Here is a 19198-nt window from a genome sequence, read left to right on the forward strand (position 1 = left end):
TCACCAGGCCTAACACAGAAAGGGGGCCCCTGTGCTCAGAAGGCTCCATCCAGATGTGACTGGACAGGACAGGCCTGTGGCACATACAGGCGGCATCCATAGCAATGGGTTCCACTGTTTTGGTCACTTGAAACCACAAGTGTTGGTGGTTCTGGAGGCTAGAAGCCTGGGGTTACGGAGTCATAACTACCCTGCAAAGGCTCCAGGGGACAGGCCCGCCTCCTCCAGCTCCTGGGCTGCCCTGGGCTGTGGCTGTGCTTTTCCTGCCACTGCGTTGAGGGCCCACCCTGTACCAAGCCGACCTCCCCTCAAGACTGCTAGTGTGATTACATCTGCACAGACCCTTTCTCTAAATAAGCATGGGGGTCTAGTTTAGATGTATCTGTTTGGCACAGTTTAGCCCACTACCAGGGTCCACTCACATGTGTGAGCAAAGTTCAGGGAACTAGCCAAGGCTTTGAGGTGACCCGAGAGGACCCACGTCCTGGGGCCCGAGGCCCACCTGGATTTCTGCTCCTCCTGGGAAACCGGGACACCACCTCCTCCAGGCAAAATAGCCCAGATGGGTGGCAGTGGTGCCTCTGGCCTGGATACCTGCCCTCTACCTGGCCTGCTGGGCAGGGGAGCTGAGGAATGAACAGGCATAAGCGTGAGGTCATGGCCAGAGCTGAGACCCACAGCTCAGAGGGGAGTGGAGTCATTGCAGGTGGTGGGTACCCAGGCTGTGTGGGGGCGCAGCAGCCTCCTCCTTAACAGCACATCTTCCCCTAGGCCACTGGCCCAGAGTCAACTGGGTCTTTCCAGAAAGAGGGACCTTCGTGGGTCCCATCAAATGCTGGCTCACCCTGGGCCCTCTCTCCGCAGGCCCCCCGCTGGGCGAGAAGTCCGAGACCAAGGCCGGGGCAGCGCCCAAGGTCTCAGGCTTGGAGCGCAGCCGCGAGCTGAGCACCGAACCGCCCTTCCTGCCGTCTGTGCGCAGCCCCGCACCCTCCGGCGGCCGCGCGCCCGGCACCCCTTCCAGCCCGCTAGTCAAGAAGGAAGCGCCCGCCCTGCCCCGTGTCACCCCGCAGCCGCTGCCCGCGCCCCCACAGCCCCGGGCCCCACACCCAACACACGTGCCTCTACCCCTGGGCGCCTTCCCCGGCCACTGCCACGGCCACAGCCAGGGCCAGGCTGCGCACAACAGCCTACACAGCCTCAGGTGGGCGTCGCATGGTGGGCTGGGGCTGGTGGATGGGCGTGCGCACTCGGCGGTGGGCACTGAGCCCCCCATCCCCATAGCAGGAGCAGCAGCGCCAGCAGCAGCGCCAGCCTCGGGCTCGTGAAGCACGCATCCCTGTCGCCGCACGGGCCAGGTGCCCACCTCTCTACCTCACATTTGGCGCTCCGATCACAGGCCCAGCACCAGCACCACGCAGCGGCCATGTTTGCCGCACCTGCGACACTGCCCCCACCCCCGGCGCTGCCGGCCAACAGCCTGGTCATCCCAGGACACCCTGCCGGTAGGTTCGGGCGCCCTTTTGTAGGGGCCAGGGTCACTGTCCCCTCGCTCCGTGATTCTCACTCCGGGCATATGGCAAGGAATGGCAGGCGAGGGGTGCCAGGCTCCAAGGCACAGCCTACCCCTGCTCCAGAGGCGCTGCTGTCTGACCACAGACCCCCGGAAGGTTGCCTTTCCCAGGGGGGTCCGGCTGCCCTGTGCAGAGGTGGTCCTGCCAGGGCCTCAGTCACGCACACGCATGTGTATGAACAGACATGTGCCCACTCCATTCTGAGCCCATGCCAGACCTGATCAAGCAGTTGGGGATGGGGAGTTGGAGGCTGCCCAGGGCCTGCTGTGTCTTCCATCCATATCCTAGTGTGTGGGGTTAGGGTTCTGCAGGTGCGGGTCGGGCTGGTCTGCAGTGGAGGGAGCAGAGTTGGCCTTCCCCCTCCTGCTTGGTTCTGGCACTTGTCCCCCTCAGGGTTGAATTCAGGTCCCTCATGGTTTCCCCGTGTCTTTCTGAAAATCTGACTCAGCTCAGACCGGGCTGGGGGCAGCTCAGTGCCCGGGATGGGGCCAGGACATGGTCTGGGTGGCCTCCCCGGGCAAGCTCCCCGCGGCCAGTGGGCCCGGGGCTCACGGTCTTCTCTCTTGCCTTTAGATGCCAGCCTGTTGATCTCATTCAGCCAGCCAATCATGTATTGCCAGCCTCATGCGGGGATTCTGATTGGTACATGGTCACAGGCCCCTCTCTTACCTCCACCCTGGGGTCCGCACCTAGCGAGCGGCCACCACGGCTTGGCCTGCCGAACCCGGGAGTGCCAGGTGACTATCCGCCGCGCCCCACCGGGAGCCCGCGGCCGACGGGCCTCTCCGTCTCTCTCTTTTTCTCTTGTAGATCCCGAGCTGCTCAGGCAAGAGCTGAACGCGCGCTTTCTGGTCCAGAGCGCCGAGCGGCCCGGCGCCCCCCTGGGCCCGGGGGCTCTGCTGCGGGCGGAGTTCCACCAGCACCAACACACACACCAGCACACACACCAGCACCAACACACATTCGCCCCATTCCCCGCGGGGCTGCCCCCGCCGCCGGTCCTGCCACCCGCCGCACCCCCGCCGGTGCGTAGCCCCCGAGCGGGCACGACAGGCAGCAGGCACATGCACTCCGCCTGCACGCAGACCGACACCATCCCTTCCTGTCCACCCAGCCCCTCCTGGTCTTGCTCTGGTCCCCCCGTCCTGGGCTTGGACAGGTGCCCCACATTGCATACATGTGACATGGCCTTGGGACCAGTTGTCCCCACTCAGGGTCCTAGACATCTTGGTTCACAAGATAGCAGGTCTGGTGGCCCAGACTGGACTGAGGGTCCACAGGAACCAGGCCCTCCCATTTCCCCAGGCCAAGAGGACTTGACTTATAAGCCAGTTGCTCTTGGGGTGGAGACCCCGCAGCTCCCATTGGGCTCTGCCCTGCAGCCTGACCACCCGCCCTGGTCTCTATGCCCCCAGCATGGCTGCAGCTGCCACCTCCTATCTCTGCTGCTGGCCCAGCGGGCGTGTGCACCCCTTTCTCCTCCCGTGGTGGGACTGTTAGGACGGGAGGACCGTGGGGCCAGTGCCTTCAGGGGCCCAGGGACAGCTGGCTACAGACTAGCAGCCCCAAGAGGCAGGACGTTCATCCAGGCTACCGCCAGGCCTGCTGGGTAGGGTGGGCAGGGGCCCGTGGAGGGCACTGATGTGCAGGGTGGGCCTCACCCTTCACACTCTCTTCCCCTCCAGTTTGACAAGTACACACCCAAGCTGGACAGCCCCTACCTGCGACATTCCAACGTGAGTGTCCCTGCCTCCATCCTGCGTGGCCTGCTGTGGGCAGGGCTGGTGGCTGTGGGGTGGAGGGCAGGCTGTGCCTCCCACAGGTCTTCCTGCTGTTTGCCAATGCAGAAGGGCTGGGGGGGGGGGGCGCTAGAGGCCTGGGCTGGTCTGCTCAGTGTAGCCCTGGAACGCCCTCCCTCTTTCTTCTGCAGTTCTTCCCGTCCTTCCCTCCTGCCATCCCGGGACTGCCCACCCTGCTCCCACACCCAGGCCCCTTTGGGTCTATGCAGGGCGCTTTTCAGCCCAAGGTACCGGCTGTTCCTGGGAGGTGGGGCAGACACAGAGGTATCCCCCGGGGTAGGGTGGCAGCGTGCACAGGACACTGGAGACCTTCATTTTTTGTGGGGACTCAGCCCCAAGGCAGCACCCTCGTACCCTCAGTGGGGCTGCAGTATAGGCGACTGCCAGTGGGGAGCATGCTGCGCACCAGGGCCTGCGAGAGCCCTGCGTCGTGCTTGTTCACCCTCCTCAGTGAGGCTGCTCGGGGTTGGATGGGGGAGCTGTGCAGGGGTGAGGTCTGGGGGACAGGAAGCACAGAGGCCCCAGGACTAGTGACTGGGCTCCCTCTGCGCACACTCCCTACGCCCAGACCCTGGTCTAAGCATGTCAGCATCAAGAACCTGTTCCTCCCTCCCTCCTGGGCCGAGGATTCGGTGGAAAGCCAGGCAGGCCTAGGTGGCAGTGTGCACGGCAAGGTGGCAGCGCTTCTGCAGCTTCTCACGCCCTGTCCCTCTCCCCTTAGACTTCAAGCCCAATTGAGGTAACAGGCCGGGCCAGCGCTGTCCACAGCCTGCTCCACAAGGGCCCTGGGGTAGGTGACAGCTGGGCCCACGCCATCCCCCCGTCCCTGGGCAACATCCCCACCCACTCCTGGGGCTCGGCTGCTTGCAGAGCCTGGACCTAACACTGACTCCTCTGTCGACGACAGGTGTCTGACCTGTACCGGACAGCAGTCAGGGTGAGTGTGTGTGCACACCTGTGCACGTCTGCCCTGGACGGAGAGTGTGGTGGGTCCATGGCTGGGGAGGACTCTGGGCACCTCTTGGGTGGTCCTGGGGGTGCCCTGTGACAGCAAGGAACCTGGGGGGGCAAGTGAGGAGGTCAGAGCCACACCCTGAAGATGTCGCCCTTCCGTCACAGAAACCCGGGAAGTGGTGTGCCGTGCACGTGCAGATCGCCTGGCAAACCTACCACCATCAGCAGCGGATGAAGGTGAGCCGGCCGCTTGTCCGACTGGCCAGACCGTGGGTGCACATGAATGTCAGACCCTCTGATGTCTGCCACGTGCCCCTGCCTGGGCACTGGGCTGGGCTGGGCTGGGCTCTGAGGGGTCAGAGGTGGGGAAGAGACAGGATGGTGGGAGTCCAAGGTCACTCCCCACTGTGGGGGTGGTTCCATGTCACCCAGGGCCACCCAGGCTGGAGTTTGGGAGGAGTGAAGGAGATTGGAAGCACTCCGGGTGGTGTGTGCTCTTGGGAGGCCCAGTGACCGAGAACCCAACTCAGGGCCAAGACTGTGGCCATTCCAGCAGGGTGGTGCCAGGCGCCCTGGCTGGGGGGGCTCCGAAGAAGTTTCCCTGAGTGATGCAGGGAGAGGCAGCCACAGGGGACCTGAGGACCCTGGGCCAGGGGACTGTGAGAGGCCTCTAATGGGACCAGGGTGGGGCACACGGCCCCCGCATCATGGAAGGGCCCTGAGACCCGCTTGCTGGTGTCTCAGTAAGTTATCCCCACTTGCAATTTTATAGTCTTCTCATGTCCCGAGTGTGCTATAAAGGCTAGGTCAACAAAAAGGGGTTTATCACAAAATACTGTGTGTTTCCAAGTGTAGGTGCTCCTGCGGGACCCCAGAGGGTCAGTGAAGGAGCCAGCGTTGCTCACAGGCAGCTCGTGGGGGGCTCAGAGCACCTGACGTCATTGCTGTAAGCAAAAGCACCTCCAGTGCCAGGATACCCGCAGGCCCAGGAAGGGCCGAGGCCACGGGGGTGGAGCTAGGAAGGGCTCAGGGGTCCCTCTGCCTCTTGTGGCGCTTGGTGGCAGCCGGTGCTCTTAGGGCTGTAGGCTGTGCCCGTCGGGGATAAGGTGTGGTACCCAGGCAGGCTGCCCTGGACACACTCTGTCCCTCAGCAGATGCAGCTGGACCCCCACAAACTGGAGGTGGGCGCCAAGCTGGACTTATTGGGCAGAGCCCCCGCCCCGGGCCTGCTCGCAGGCCTCCACTACCCGCAGGACCTGGGCCAGTCCCTCTTCTCCAGCTCAGGTAAGACCTCCTGGCGCTGGGCCGCCCACAGGCCAGGGAAGCGGACGGCTATTTTGGCCTCTTCCCTCTGGCTGGTGCTAGGTTGGGACACATGTCACTCCCGAGCTCTGGCTGTTCTGCCCTTCAGCGGGCCCTCCCCACAGTAGACCTGATCCCAGCCTGCACCCTCCCTACTCCCGCCTTGGGGGCTGGTTTCTGACATCCTCCTCCAACACCACCTCCCTTCTGGGAAGGGCTTTGGCTTTTCACAGAATGGCAGAAACCCCATGTTCCCCCCACCAGCTGTGCTATGTTGGGGTCCCCGGGAGCCCCCCAGGTTCTACAATTCGCTAGCAGGACTCAACACACACCACCCCACGGCTAAGAGGGGGCTCACAGTGGCAGGACACAGCTCAGGCAGCAGAGGGAAGGCTGTGGGGTGAAGCTGGGACAAGCTTAATTCTCCCAACACCAAACTGTGACCCCACACGTGCCTGCCACCTCCCAGGGAGCTCCTAGGGACCCTGCGCCCAGGCTTTTCTTGAGGGTGGTCACATGGGCTCCCCTGCCTGCATGGGAGGAGAGCATAGCACACCAGCGTTTGCACAAGCCTTTCCTCTCCAAAATGGGAGAAACCCCCCACCCCTGTGCACAGCCTTCTCAGGCTTGCTGCTTTCCCCTCCCCGCTGTCAGTACCTGCAGGATGTCGCCTCCTCAGAGGACACCCCTTCACCCCCCTTCCTACACTCACTGCTTCCACTTGGCCCATGGGTGTGGGCTGAGAACAGCCTTTGTCAGCAGGCTGGGGGAAAGGTGTAGATAGGGTCACCCCAGCTGGCCTCTTGACAGTGTCCCGGTGGCCTAGAGGCCAGCCTGAGCAGAGGCGTCTTCGGGTGTCTGGGTCCCAGGGAAGTGTCCATCAGGCTGGAGCTCCATGTGGGGCCCAGGCTGGGGCCTCTGCAGCTCAGAACCTGAGCTCCTGCCCTCCCCTCGCTGGTCCTGCTCTGCAGCCCCTTCTCTGGCACATGCCCCACCCAGACCAAGCTGTGCCATCGGTGCCCACTTGCTTGTCAGGCGGCGCCCTGCACCACGCTCAGGAGTGTTATCCTGACTCTGGGAGCTGGAAGTGAAGAGTATCTGCAACGGACCCTCCCCATGTGCCTCGTTTCCCAGTGCTGCCCCCCCACACACACACACAGTCCCTAGCCACGCCTACCATGTGTCTGACACCGTTCCCATCAGCACTGGGCAGGCTAGTTCCAGTTTCTGGGTTGATTTCTTTGGCTTATGAGTCACTTAGAAACCTAGGCAACTGCAGCCAGGAGCTCGTAGAGGTTAGACACCTCGTGCCTAGGGTGGGACGCGCCTGCAGCAGCCACCACCAAGGGATATGAGGCACCATTGTTGGGGTCTCCAAAGATGGAGCTGGAGGACACTAGGGACACCACATCACCATCTTCACCAGAAATCCACCCTCTAGCGTGAAGGGTGCCCCCCCCCCCCCGCTCGCCCTTGAGGCTCCGTTCTGGGGGCTGGGGGCTGATGCCATGGTGCCCCTGGGGGCTGTGTCCTGTAGCTGGGACATGCAGCAAGAGCTGCCATCTTTAGCAGCTAAGACTCAGGCCGTGTCCACCAGGACCCAAGACCAAAACTGCTGTGAGGTAGCCAGGGTCATCCATCATCCATTAGCTTCTCAGAAACTCCAGGGTCACCAAGGTCAGGCGCAGCCTGTGAAGGCCCAGTCTCCATCCTCAGGGGCTGCCCTGCCATCAGCACCTCCTTCCTGCTCCCCTTTGGGGTCCTCCTGCCTGGTCACACCCTTCAAGTGGGAGGTAGGAAGCCCCACTCCAGGGATGAGCCCAGGTGCTCCAGGTCCCACTGACCTGCCCCCTCCTAGGTGCTGCCCACCTCGCCACCAACCAGTTCGGACCCTCAGCCCATCCCGGCAGCTTCCTGCCCACTGGCCACCTGACAGGTGGGTGCCCCTGAGGTCTATGTGATCTCAGGGCTGGGGGCTGGAGGTGGGTGGGGAGGGGACCCTGAGAACCCGGGCAACCCTCAGATTGCATCGTTGGCACCTACCAGATTCTAGAGCCACAGGGGAGGGTGCTCATGGGAGCCCCAGCAAGAGCCACACAGGCCCCTGAGCCCCTGCTGCCCCATAGACCCTTTTAGCAGACCGAGCACTTTGGGGAGCCTGGGGAGCCTGGGCAGCAGCGCCTTTGGAGGCCTGGGCAGCCACGCGCTGAGTGAGTAACCTGCCACACGCCTGCTCCGGGATGCACGCACATCCTCCCCACCCTGCCCCCTTCGCGTGAGCTCCCTGTGTGGTCTGCAGCGGGATCATAGTGCTAGCGTGGGGTTCAAGAACTGTATGCTTCTCCCTAACAGTCCTGCAAGGGGGGGGGCAGAGTCTCATGGCCCCACCCCCTCCTCACTAGCTGCAGGGAATAGCATCTTTGCCCCCAAGGAAGGCTCCTCACTGCACAGCCTGCACAGCCCCCATGAGCCCTGGAACCGGCTGCACCAGGCACCACCATCCTTCCCCACGCCACCCCCCTGGCCCAAACCTGTGGAAGCCGAGCGGGTCTCAGCCCTGACCAATCACGACCGAGAGCCAGACAAGGGCCGGGAGGACAGGGAGCGGTGAGTGGGGTTCCTGGCTCTCATGATCTCCCTCATCGGGAGAGGGGTGAAGGCTGCACCCTCACATCTGGGAAAGGCCAGGGAGGGAGGACCCCTCATGGGGTGGCAGGATCTGGGCAGAGCCATCTGGGCAAAGGTCTCTCCCTCCTGAGGAGGGGGCAGCAGGGAAGGTGTGCTTGTCAACACCAGGGTCTCTGGGAAAGCTGAGATCCACAGGGGAGGGGATCCTGCTAACTGAGCCCTGGCTCTGGGTGGGCAGAAGATGCTGCCACATGGTCCAGGTTGGGGCTAATGAGCTGGGGGGGTGCCCCAACATACTCGAGGGATGGGACGGGGGTGGGGGTGTCCTAGGATTCCTCATCGGGTATGCAGCCTGGGGTTGGCCACAGTCCCACCTGCTGTCAGCCAAGAAGCACCCCTGAGTCTGGGCTAGGGAAGGTGGTCCCAGGCTGGCAGATACTCACCCCTAGGGTCCTGACTGAAGATCTGTCCTGATTGATAGGACCAGCAGCCAGTCCCCATGGAGAACTGGTTTCCAGCTTGTTTACAGAAAGAGGGAGGAGTAGAAATAGAGGAACGGCCTTGGGGGTGCCGGTTTCTAGTTACAAAGCACCCACCAGGAGAATGGAGTCACTGATGGGCAGTGGCCTCACTGCGCCCAGGCGGAAACTTCGTAGCAGACCGCTTGCTTTGGGGGCGTCTTAGCAGAATTCTGTCCCACCCCAAGGCTGAGGGAGGGTGTCTCACTCCCAGGGACCTCCTGGAAAAGCCGCGCCTCTTGAGCCGGGCCTCGCCCGCAGCCCCTGTCGGCAGCCATCCGCTCCGCAGCCAGGGCCAGCCACGCGTCAAGGAGAGCCGCTCTCCAGCCAAGGAAGATGGCGCCAAGCTGGCCACATGTCCGCAGTCCCCCTGCAGCAAGGTGGCCCTGGGCGACACCCTGAGCCTTGCCGGCCTCCTGAGCTGGGACCCCAGGAAGCCGCCGGGGGATGACGTGAAGGTTAAGGAGGAGCGCGGGGAGGATGGCGACGCTCCCGAGACCCCTGGGGACGGCTTGCACCGCGCGCCTCTGCAACTCGGCCTGGGCCGAGAGCGCCTGACCTTCGCGTGGGAGCCGCTGCGTGAGGCCTACTGCAGCCTGGAGCTGCCGCGCCGCGCGCCGCACTCTGCCTTCCTCGATCCTCCGGAGCGCCCCTACCGCGACCGCGAGCCGCACGACCACAGCCCAGAGCGCCTTCGGGAGGCGCGCCGCGAGGAGCTGGAGCGCGCGCGGGCCGCGCACCTGGGCACCTCCCCGCACCTGCCCGTTCCGGCCGTGCACCTGGGCGCCTCCCCGCACCTGCCCGGTCAGGCCGCGCACTTGGGCGCTTCCCCGCACCTGCCCGGTCAGGCCGCGCACTTGGGCGCTTCCCCGCACCTGTCCAGCCCCGCCGCGCACCTGGGCGCCGCCCCGCACCTGCCTGGCCCAGCCCTGGATGGCGCGGCCCTCCTGCCCACGCTGGGCGCCCTGCACTACCCGCGCCTCGGGCCCGCCGCCGCCACGCTGCACAACAGACTCCTGGCGCGGACCCCGCCTGCCAACGCCGCACTTGGTGCACCGCCGTCGCTGGTGACCGTGGGCGGGCCGCCCACACCCCCCGGGCCACCGCCGAGGAGCAGGACTACGCCGCTCGCGGTGCCCAGCGAGGCCCCGGACTACTCTCCGTCGCGAAACCCACCAGAGGTGGAGGCACGGTAGCCCCTCGGCCTTCTGCACCTGCACTGCTGACCCCCTACGTGCACGTCCCAGAACTAAGCACAGCCCCTTCGGTCTGCGTGACGCCCCTCCACCCTCCACCACAGCCTGTGGTCGGGGTTTCACACTCGGCCTCTTTGGGGAGATGTTTTCCGAGCTCCAGATCAGGCCAAGGGGAGAAAATTCAAGTTTATACATTTTTGCCCCCCACAGGTGAAAGCGTTTATAATAGATTTGTATTTTTTTCAATTTTGTGCTCTTAGACATTTAAAAGAAAAAGAAGTTTTGCTTTTTAACTTTTAGTTCCTATTTGTGGTTTCACAGCCTCAGATCCCTTTCCAGAGCCCCAGGCTTTTGTCTTATTTATGGAGGAAAAAACGGTCATTTTGTCCAACACACTGTGAGGCCCCCACTCAGGCCTGGCCCTGGCCCTCCCTTGGTACTTGGAACCGAAGTTACAGATATATATTAAAATAATAATTAATGTACAAAACTGGTCTTTTGCCTTATTATGCAGAGATGTAAGATTTCTTTTTTTCAGTTTTTTTTGTAAAATAAAAATGGAACAAGTGTAAATAGTCTATTAACATAAATATATGATGTTATTAAATTGCTAATCTAGGTACACTTTATAAAAAGTTTCTAGAGAGCCCTGTGTCTATTTGTTAAATGCGGTCACAAAGCCTGCCCGCTGTCGGGGACTGCTCAGAAGTCTGACTGCAGCTCTGGTCGACCTTTCAACTATGCAAGTGCTCCATGCAGGGTCACTGCCAAGGGGAAGGTTCTGGCAGTACCCCCAGCTCCGAGCATCGGCCTCGGGCACTGGCCACGTGGATACTTCTGTGGACCCTTGTGCTGACTGTGCTGTGTTCTCCGAACTATCCCTGACAAGTAGGATTTTAGAAGTGAAGAGTCTAAAGTTGGTCACAAAAACTTATGTTTCCTTTGTGATGGCCATCAGCCAACATCTGTTCAGTATTGTCCCTCCACCGGCTAACATCTTGTGTGATGTCCTTTTGGTTTCAGTTTTGTTTTCATAACTACACGAACATCCCCCTCTTGTTTCCCGACACCCACAGTCGGTTGATTCAGCCATGTTCTGTAATTCAGCCACGTGTCTCCACGGTAGGCTCGGTGATTTTAAACATTCTGTCCTCAGTCAGTTGATGAAGAAAAATACACCATTGATTTTGGATAAAAAGGTGGTCAAGTAAGTTTTGTATGGCATTTGCGGGAGGGTCCTGGGCTGTCAAACACCCTTGTCCTGTGAGTGGTTCCTGGTCCTCACTGCCTCCAGCGTCACCACCCCATGTCCCCCAGGGCTGTTGCCACTGCTGGAACCCCTTCCTCCCAGCCTCTGCCTGGAACCCCATCTTGCCTTCAGCCCTGCTCTCCTCCCGTTACCCCTACCCCACCGCCTGTTTGCCCTCACAGCTCAGTTCTGGCTGTGTGTTCTGGGTTTTGGCTCCAGGGTCACATCTCAGAAGGTGGCCTTGCCCCCTGTCCCAGCACCATGCTGAGCCAGGCGACACTTTGTTGGAGACATAGGTGCTCAGAGAGGGAGGGAGCATGACAGTGAGGGGACACAGGCTCCCCAGCCCCCCAGGGAGCTCACCCATGGGTATAGTTGGAGGTGAATGCAATTCAGGGTCTTCCCTTGACCGAGATTGCCTGGGAGTCCAGGGAGATCGTGGGAAGGAATGAAATAATTGAGTTAGAAGCCAAAGGAAGGAGTAGGGGTTTGGGGTGGGGATGACATGCCTGAGAAAGGGAGAGTGACCCCTGTGCCAGAAATCAGACGGAGGTTCTGAAGTTACGTGTCTCCCTGAAATTCCTCAAACGCACATTCTCCATCCTGGTTAACCCACACTAGGGCAGTAGCCAGTGAGCACACTGCTGTTTTCTGCAGATAAGGAAAAATTTTAGGATCTGCAGAGGAGGCCCCCGCTGACCACGCTCCATCTCATTAGAGGGGGGCACCTGGGGGCACCTGGGTCCTGTGTGACCAGATGAGGCCCACACTGCCACCTGGTGGCCAGCCTGGGAATTGTGCTGAGTTGAGCTGCCATCTTCGTACTTCCTAGAAACCTCCCTTCTGCATCCTGGTTGGGTTTGGGTGCAGAGTGCTTGCCACGTGGGGCCCACCTTCTCAGGAATGAGGCACCATCAAATAAGTACCCCGGATGGTGTCCCAGAAGGCCCAATACACGAGAAGACAAGAGGGGCGGGCGTTACTAGGTGATCAAGGAGGTCCCGTTGAGAAAGTGAGATTTGATGACGATTTCAGAGGGGGAGGTGGTGCGTTCCAGGGGAGCATCGGCAGAGACAACAGCTAGTGCAAAGGCCCGGAGATGGGAAGATCCAAGAGACAATGAGACAGGATCCTAGGAACACAGAGAGGAGCTGGGGTCAGAGACCTAGGTGGTCATACCATGCAGAAGCCGTGAAGGTCTGGCTTCCACTCCGGAAACCTCCAGAATATTTTGAGCTAAGAATAGTGATCCCGCTGGTATCTTTATGGCATCAACCAGGACCACCTCTCAAATGGACTTGGTGCTGTGTATTTTTTTTTAATTATTTTTATTTATTTATTTTAGAGGGGAGAGAGAGAGAGAGAGAGAGAGAGAGAGAGAAGGGGGGGAGGAGCAGGAAGCTTCAACTCCCATATGTGCCTTGACCAGGCAAGGCCAGGGTTTTGAACCAGCAACCTCAGCATTCCAGGTCGACGCTTTATCCACTGCGCCACCACAGGTCAGGCAATGTGCTGTGTATTTTTTTTTTTTTTTTTTTTACATACTATGACCTCTCCATGCAAGCCTCTGACTTCAAAGATAAAGAAATCTATTCCAAATAGTAAATAAAAGGGAAACCCGTATTCTGGGTGATATCAGTCATGAGATTGGCTGGACGTGAAGGTGATGACTTAAGACAGGGTTCAGGTTCTTTGTGGATTCTGGTCTTAAGAGTTGAGTGTTGTCCTCCTCCCTCCACAGGTCGTTAAACACACGGGTCCGACTGTTTTTGCTTCCTTATCCTTAGCTCCTGCTTCCATGGTACTTGATGTCTCCTCGGGGTAATAAGGTGGCTGCTGCACTTCAGCCATCACTTCTGAGTTCCAGGCAGGAAGAGGAGGAGGACCCCATTTTTTCCATGAAAGTCCCCCCACAACACACTCTACAGAGATCTTATTATCAGAAATGAGCCACATGGGAATGTAAAGTAGTACAACCATTATGGAAGAAAGTATGGTGGTTCCTCAAAAAACTGAAAATAGAACTACCTTATGACCCAGCAATCCCTCTACTGGGTATATATCCCAAAAACTCAGAAACATTGATACGTAAAGACACATGCAGCCCCATGTTTATTGCAGCATTGTTCACAGTGGCCAGGACATGGAAACAACCAAAAAGCCCATCAATAGATGACTGGATAAAGAAGATGTGGCACATATACACTATGGAATACTACTCAGCCATAAGAAATGATGACATCGGAACATTTACAGCAAAATGGTGGGATCTTGATAACATGATACGAAGCGAAATAAGTAAATCAGAAAAAAACAGGAACTGTATTATTCCATACGTAGGTGGGACATAATAGTGAAACTAAGAGACATTTATAAGAGTGTGGTGGTTACGGGGGGGAGGGGGGAATGGGAGAGGGATAGGGGGTGGGGAGGGGCACAAAGAAAACAAGATAGAAGGTGACAGAGGACAATCTGACTTTGGGTGGTGGGTATGCAACATAATTGAACGACAAGATAACCTGGACTTGTTATCTTTGAATATATGTATCCTGATTTATTGATGTCACCCCATTAAAAAAATAAAATTATAAAAAAATAAATAAATAAAAATAAAAAAAAAGAAATGAGCCACAAGTTCACCCCTACCTGCAAAGGAAGGAAAAGCCAGTTTTATACGAGAGACCTCGGAACCTGAATAAAACAAGATCCAGCTGATTGAGCAGAAGAGAACAGATGTTGAGGGAACGGAACCTGAAGTCTTGCTGACTTGTGATGGGGCAGCGTGTGATGTTAGACACGAGCCTGTGCACCAGGCTCGCTCACCCAGCCACCTCCAGGGGAACGCGCCTCCCAAGGGGCTTCTCCTTGCAAATCGACAGAGAGGTCCCACAGGCCAAAGAAACAAAGCCATGAGGGTCTTGCAGATGGTGTGGCTATAACGCTGCCCGCCAGGGTGTGGGTGTTCAGCCTGATTCAGCTCTACTGTCCACACTTGTCCCTGTATTTCCTGTACTGTCAGCAATGTTTAGGGAGCCCTTTCAGTCCGGGACAATGGACTATTTTTACTTGCCGTGACAAGAGACACTTAAGTGTCTTTATTATGTAAACCCCTGGGGGGAGGGGATGCGGGATGCATGGCCTCGCTTTGCCAGGTCCCACTTGATCACTGATTCACAGGGCTTCTCAGGAAGTCACTATTGCACCAGGCCTGAGCAGACTGTTTTTTCATGGTCTCCACAACTTTCTATAGATTTTTTTTTTTTTGCCTTTATTGTCTGGAAAAAAAATAGATGTGACAAAACACACTTTTGTTCAATCAGTAGTTTATTGATGCTAAGTCATTAAGTTGCAGGTCTCAGAACCAGCAGCGTGACATGGGCAAGCTCCCACTAATTCAGACGTGACAAGACACAGAGGGGCCATCGCCGAGATCCAGGGACAGATACCTGTTTGTGTCACTAAAGGACACAGCCCAAAAAAAAAAAAAAAGGACACAGCAAAAAATTAGAAAATAAAGAGAGACAGAGGACCTACGTACAGGAGCAGAAGGAAGTCAGCTTTCGGGATGCGGTATCTTAAGAGCACTGGATGGGCCCTGGGTTGGGTAGTTCAGTTGGTTAGAGCGTCATCCCCATACATCAAGGTTGCGGGTTTGATTCCCGGTCAGGGAACATACAAGAATCAACCAATGAATACATAAACAAGTGGAAAACAAATTGACGTGTTTTTCTCTCTCTCTAAGTCAATTTTCAAAAAATAAAAATAAAAACACCAGATATTACTCCCACTTTGCTGATGGACTCAGCTTGTCTGGGATGAGGACACCAGTGGGACTATCTGATTCATTTGGCCATAATTTGACACATTTCTGTGAACGCCTGCTGTGCCTGGGTGCTGATAACACCATGGCAGGATGCAGGTACTGAACATCTGTGGGTCCTGACTGCTGGGAATCAGAGACCCCTTTATTCTCAGACAGACATTATGGATTCCACCATCAAAACGTGTACTTCAGTATTCACACATGGGCAGTGCTGTCTTGTCCCTGACGCCCGTCTCTGCTCCCTGTGCTCCCCCACCTCCATCCGCCCTCACCTCAGTCTGCTCCTCTAGCGAGATGCAGCCAGTGGAAGGTTCCAGAAGGAGATGGGAGGGGCAGGAGGGCAGAGCTCCTGGGCAGGGTCCTCTCTCAGGCCTCCACCCCTGGGGTGGTGGCAGCCCCACTGTCACCTGTCCCCAGGCGTCCTCACCCTTCACCAGACACATCAGCATCGTTTCCACGGGCTCCCTGACAGACCTGGATCCTCACTCTGCCCATGATCTGTGTCCTTCTGACGGTTTTTCCAACCCCCCCGCCCCATACACACACACTGGCTGCACGACCTCCCCAGGACTCACCGGGGGCAGGCACTGCGCCAGGAACCCACTGCGGGCCACGCAGCGCGGGGCGGTGACCTTGGTCAGGCGGATGCAACACTGGCTCTGGCACTCACTGTGGCCTGAGCAGTAGTCCCAGTTGGGCTAGGGAGATACAGAGGCCTTGGGTGTCCCAGGTGCCTAAAAATCCACCCGATGGAGCCTGGCAGGCGCTCCTCCCCACCGCCCGCGCCCGCACCCTCACCTTGCCCCACGGCAGGCACTGGAACATCATCATCTTGGGCGTGCAGAACGTGAGTGGGCTCTTGCTGTTGGTGACACAGCACCTGCTGCGGCACTCCAGGTGGTTCGAGCATTTATAGCCATTGGGCTACGGGGGATGGGGGGGGAGAGGCCAGACCTTTGCCACACGAGAACCTTCCCAGAGCCAGGTGACCCTCTGGCCCATCCACCTTCCTCCGCGAGCAAACCCACCCTCTGCGCGCACCTTCCGCCAGAACATGCACTCCATGAAGAGGGTCCGGGGCCTGCAGGTCTGCTGCAGTTTTATGCTGCTGGTGACGCAGCAGTGGCTCTGACACTCCCAGTGATCTTCACAGGCCTTCCCAGTCCCCTGCAAAGTCAGGGCCGCATGTACCCGCTCCCAGGGTGGCAGGAGACTCCCAAAAGGACCCCTCTTGCTGTCAGTTTCCCGGTGTCCCACCAGCCTTCAAACTTAGCTCTCCTGGGCAAGAAGGGTGGATGGCCAGGAGGCCAATGGAGAAGGGGGGATGGGAGCTAAGAGTTGTCTGTGTCCTGAGCCACGTGGACAGAAGGGTAAACTGAGGCATAAGGCTGAAGGAAGGTTGTGAGGAGCTGAGCAGGAGAAGTGCTTGCAAAAGAAGTTCCCACGAGCTGGGCCACGTGCCTCACACACTTGCACAACAGCTCACGGTGAGAAACTCAGGCTCAGAGAGGGAAATAACCTGACCTGGTCACAGAGCAATAGAAGCCAGAGCTGAGGGTCTAGCCTTCCACACAGAGGCTGCCATCGTCAGCGTTAAGTGAGGTCCTCAAACCTCTGGTCTCAAAAACTCTTTTACCAACTCAAAATATCACTGCTGTGGGTGTGGGTTACCCATGACAGCATCTGCTGCAGTGGGCACTAACATGGGGGGAAGTGTCACATATTTATATATTAATTCATTTAAAAATAATAAACCTGGCCCTGGTCAGTTGGCTAAGTGGGTAGAGTGTGGGCCCGCTGTACAGACGTTCTGGGTTCCATCCCCAGTCAGGGCACACAAGAGAAGTGACCATCGGCTTCTCCACCCCTCCCCCTTCTATTTTTTTTTTATTTTTTATTTTTTGACAGAGAGTCAGAGAGAGGGACAGATAGGGACAGACAGACAGGAAGGGAGAGAGACGAGAAGTATCAGTTCTTCATTGTAGCTCCTTAGTTGTTCAGTGATTGCTTTCTCATATATGCCTTGATGGGGAGCTACAACAGAGCAAGTGACCCCTTGCTCAAGTCAACAACCTTGCACTCAAGCAGGCAACCTCAGAGTTTTGAACCTGGGTCTTCCACATCCCAGTCTGACGGTCTATCCACTGCGCCACTGCCTGATCAGGCTCCACCACTCCCCCTTCTTTCTCTCTCTCTCTTCCTCCCTCTCCTACAACCATAGCTTGAATGGTTGAGCAAGTTGGCCCTGGGGACTGAGGATGGCTCCATGGCCTCTGCCTCAGCTGCTAAAATAGCTCAGTTGCCAAACAACAGAACAGCAGCCCCAGAAGAAGGTGCCAGGTGGATCCCGGTTGGGGTGCAGGCGGGAGTCTGTCTCTCTGCCTTCCTGCCTTTCACTTAATAAAAAAAAGAAAGGGAAAAAAAAAAATAACTGACCTTGGACACCTGGGGCTGGAGCCCACTGGAAGCTGCTGCCTCAAGCATGGAGGTTCATTAAAAGGTCTGGAGTCAATTTTGAGGTGAAAAATAAGAGGACAGAGGAGGACTTCTACAGGAACATGCGATCCTGGGGCATCAAGGGAGCCAGGCACAGAGCACACGGGGTTGGGTGCCTGCAGGCCGGGAAGCCCCAAGTGCCTTGAGGGAGGGCTGAGTGGGGGAGGCATTGCCTGGTGCAGGGAGGTGGGGCTGGAGCTCACCTTGCGGGGTGCAAGCAGGACCTCCTCCTTCACCACCGTGGACTGGAGCAGCACGCAGAACAGCAGCAACCAGTGCCCGGCATGCGCCATCGGGCGGGCAAGTCCTGTCAACACCCAGGGCCACTTCTGCTCCCGAGGCACCCGGTGTGGGCACCCACTTTCTTCCCTCCTCCTCCCAATCTTCCTCTTGCAAAATGGATGTTTCTTAAATTAATAGATGTTCATCTCTAGAGCAGTTTTAGGTTTATGGAAAAACTGTGCAGAAAGTACATAGAGCTTCCTCCTGCCTCAATTTCCAGTACTACTAACATCTTACATTGGTGTCCCATGTTTGTTACAACTGAGCAACCAATACTGATACATTATTATCACCCCAAGGTCACTCTTAGTGTTGCAATCTATGGGTTTGGACTAATGTATGACATGTATTCATCATTATGATGTCACAGAGTAGTTTCACTGCCCTAAAAATCCTCTGTGCCCCCTCCCCAGGCAAACAAGGATCTTTTTCCTGTCCCCCATAGGTCTGCTTTTCCCACAAGGACCTAGACTCTTGCCTCCTTTCATTGAGTAATACTGTGAATCCAGGGGTATCTTCATGGCTTGAGTATAGCTGAGTAGATTTTTGATTTTTTTTTTTGAGAGACGAGAGACAGGAAGGGATGAGAAGCATCAATTCATAGTCGCAGCACCTTAGTTGTTCATTGATTACTTCTCATATGTGCCTTGACCAGGGGGCTCCAGCTGATCCACTGACCCCTTGCTTAAGTCAGCGACTTTGGGCTTCAAGTAAGCCAGTGACCCTGCACTCAAACCTGAGACTTGCTGGGTTTCGAACCTGGGCTCTCAGCGTCCCAGGTAGACGTTCTATCTACTGTGCCACCACCTGGTCATGCGGAAATGGTTTGTTTGTTTTTAATTCTTTTTTTTTTTTTTAGAGAGGAGAGAGAGAGATAGAAGGGGGGAGGAGCAGAAAGCATCAACTCCCATATGTGCCTTGACCTGGCAAGCCCAGAGTTTTGAACCAGTGACCTCAGTGTTCCAGGTAGATGCCACCACAGATCAGGCCGGAAATGGGTTTTTAACAACCCTTCCTTTCAGGATGACTAGGCCCTTTATTAGTTTAAACAAGAGCATGTTGGTCGCTGGAGGGCGCCCTCGAGTCAGAAGGGCACCACTGGTCTCCTGTGCATCCCTCTGGGGAGACCTACCAGAGCAGCTGACCCTATCCATATCCTGGGGCCTCACTCTGCCACGGTTTGGGGAGATGAGCATGGGGAGATGAGCATGGGGAGATGGGGCACCCCCAGGGCACATGTGCAGGCCTGACACCAGGAGTCTGGATCTGCCCTCAGCTCTAGGCCTGAGCTGCCTGGCCTGCATGCTGCCCGTCGGTATTTGCTTGGCTGCCTGCTCTTCAATTGTAGGCAATTTGTAGGCTCTTCAATTGTAAGAAATT

General features: G+C 57.5%; 2 protein-coding genes across 11 annotated transcripts in view; one reads left to right on the forward strand and one right to left on the reverse strand.

Moving 5' to 3' along the window:
• The window catches only part of FBRSL1 (fibrosin like 1), a 56989-nt gene extending 45862 nt beyond the window's left edge, over positions 1-11127 (forward strand). For 5 of the 10 annotated variants that reach the window (XM_066371240.1, XM_066371242.1, XM_066371244.1 and 2 more), the window contains 13 exons: positions 865-1201; positions 1282-1502; positions 2382-2596; positions 3257-3307; positions 3502-3597; positions 4092-4160; positions 4278-4307; positions 4490-4561; positions 5476-5608; positions 7485-7562; positions 7753-7836; positions 8029-8233; positions 8987-11127. In XM_066371240.1, coding sequence (XP_066227337.1) covers positions 865-1201; positions 1282-1502; positions 2382-2596; positions 3257-3307; positions 3502-3597; positions 4092-4160; positions 4278-4307; positions 4490-4561; positions 5476-5608; positions 7485-7562; positions 7753-7836; positions 8029-8233; positions 8987-9968 — 2573 coding nt within the window. In that variant the 3' untranslated portion in view covers positions 9969-11127. Of the gene's footprint in view, positions 1-864; positions 1202-1281; positions 1503-2144; positions 2309-2381; positions 2597-3256; positions 3308-3501; positions 3598-4091; positions 4161-4277; positions 4308-4489; positions 4562-5475; positions 5609-7484; positions 7563-7752; positions 7837-8028; positions 8234-8986 lie in introns of all 10 variants that reach the window. The other 5 variants (XM_066371249.1, XM_066371248.1, XM_066371239.1 and 2 more) reach the window with 5 other exon arrangements.
• A 1072-nt stretch (positions 11128-12199) lies between these two features.
• Positions 12200-17839, reverse strand: LRCOL1 (leucine rich colipase like 1). Its single transcript, XM_066363811.1, has 5 exons — positions 17740-17839; positions 16082-16207; positions 15839-15964; positions 15616-15738; positions 12200-12349 (listed from the first exon to the last, which is right to left on the reverse strand). Exons 1-5 carry the CDS (start codon positions 17827-17829, stop codon positions 12200-12202), a joined length of 615 nt encoding a protein of 204 aa, XP_066219908.1. The 5' UTR covers positions 17830-17839.
• Between the last annotated feature and the right edge of the window lie 1359 nt (positions 17840-19198).

Source organism: Saccopteryx leptura, chromosome 2, assembly GCF_036850995.1.
Source record: "Saccopteryx leptura isolate mSacLep1 chromosome 2, mSacLep1_pri_phased_curated, whole genome shotgun sequence".
Taxonomy (NCBI): domain Eukaryota; kingdom Metazoa; phylum Chordata; class Mammalia; order Chiroptera; family Emballonuridae; genus Saccopteryx; species Saccopteryx leptura.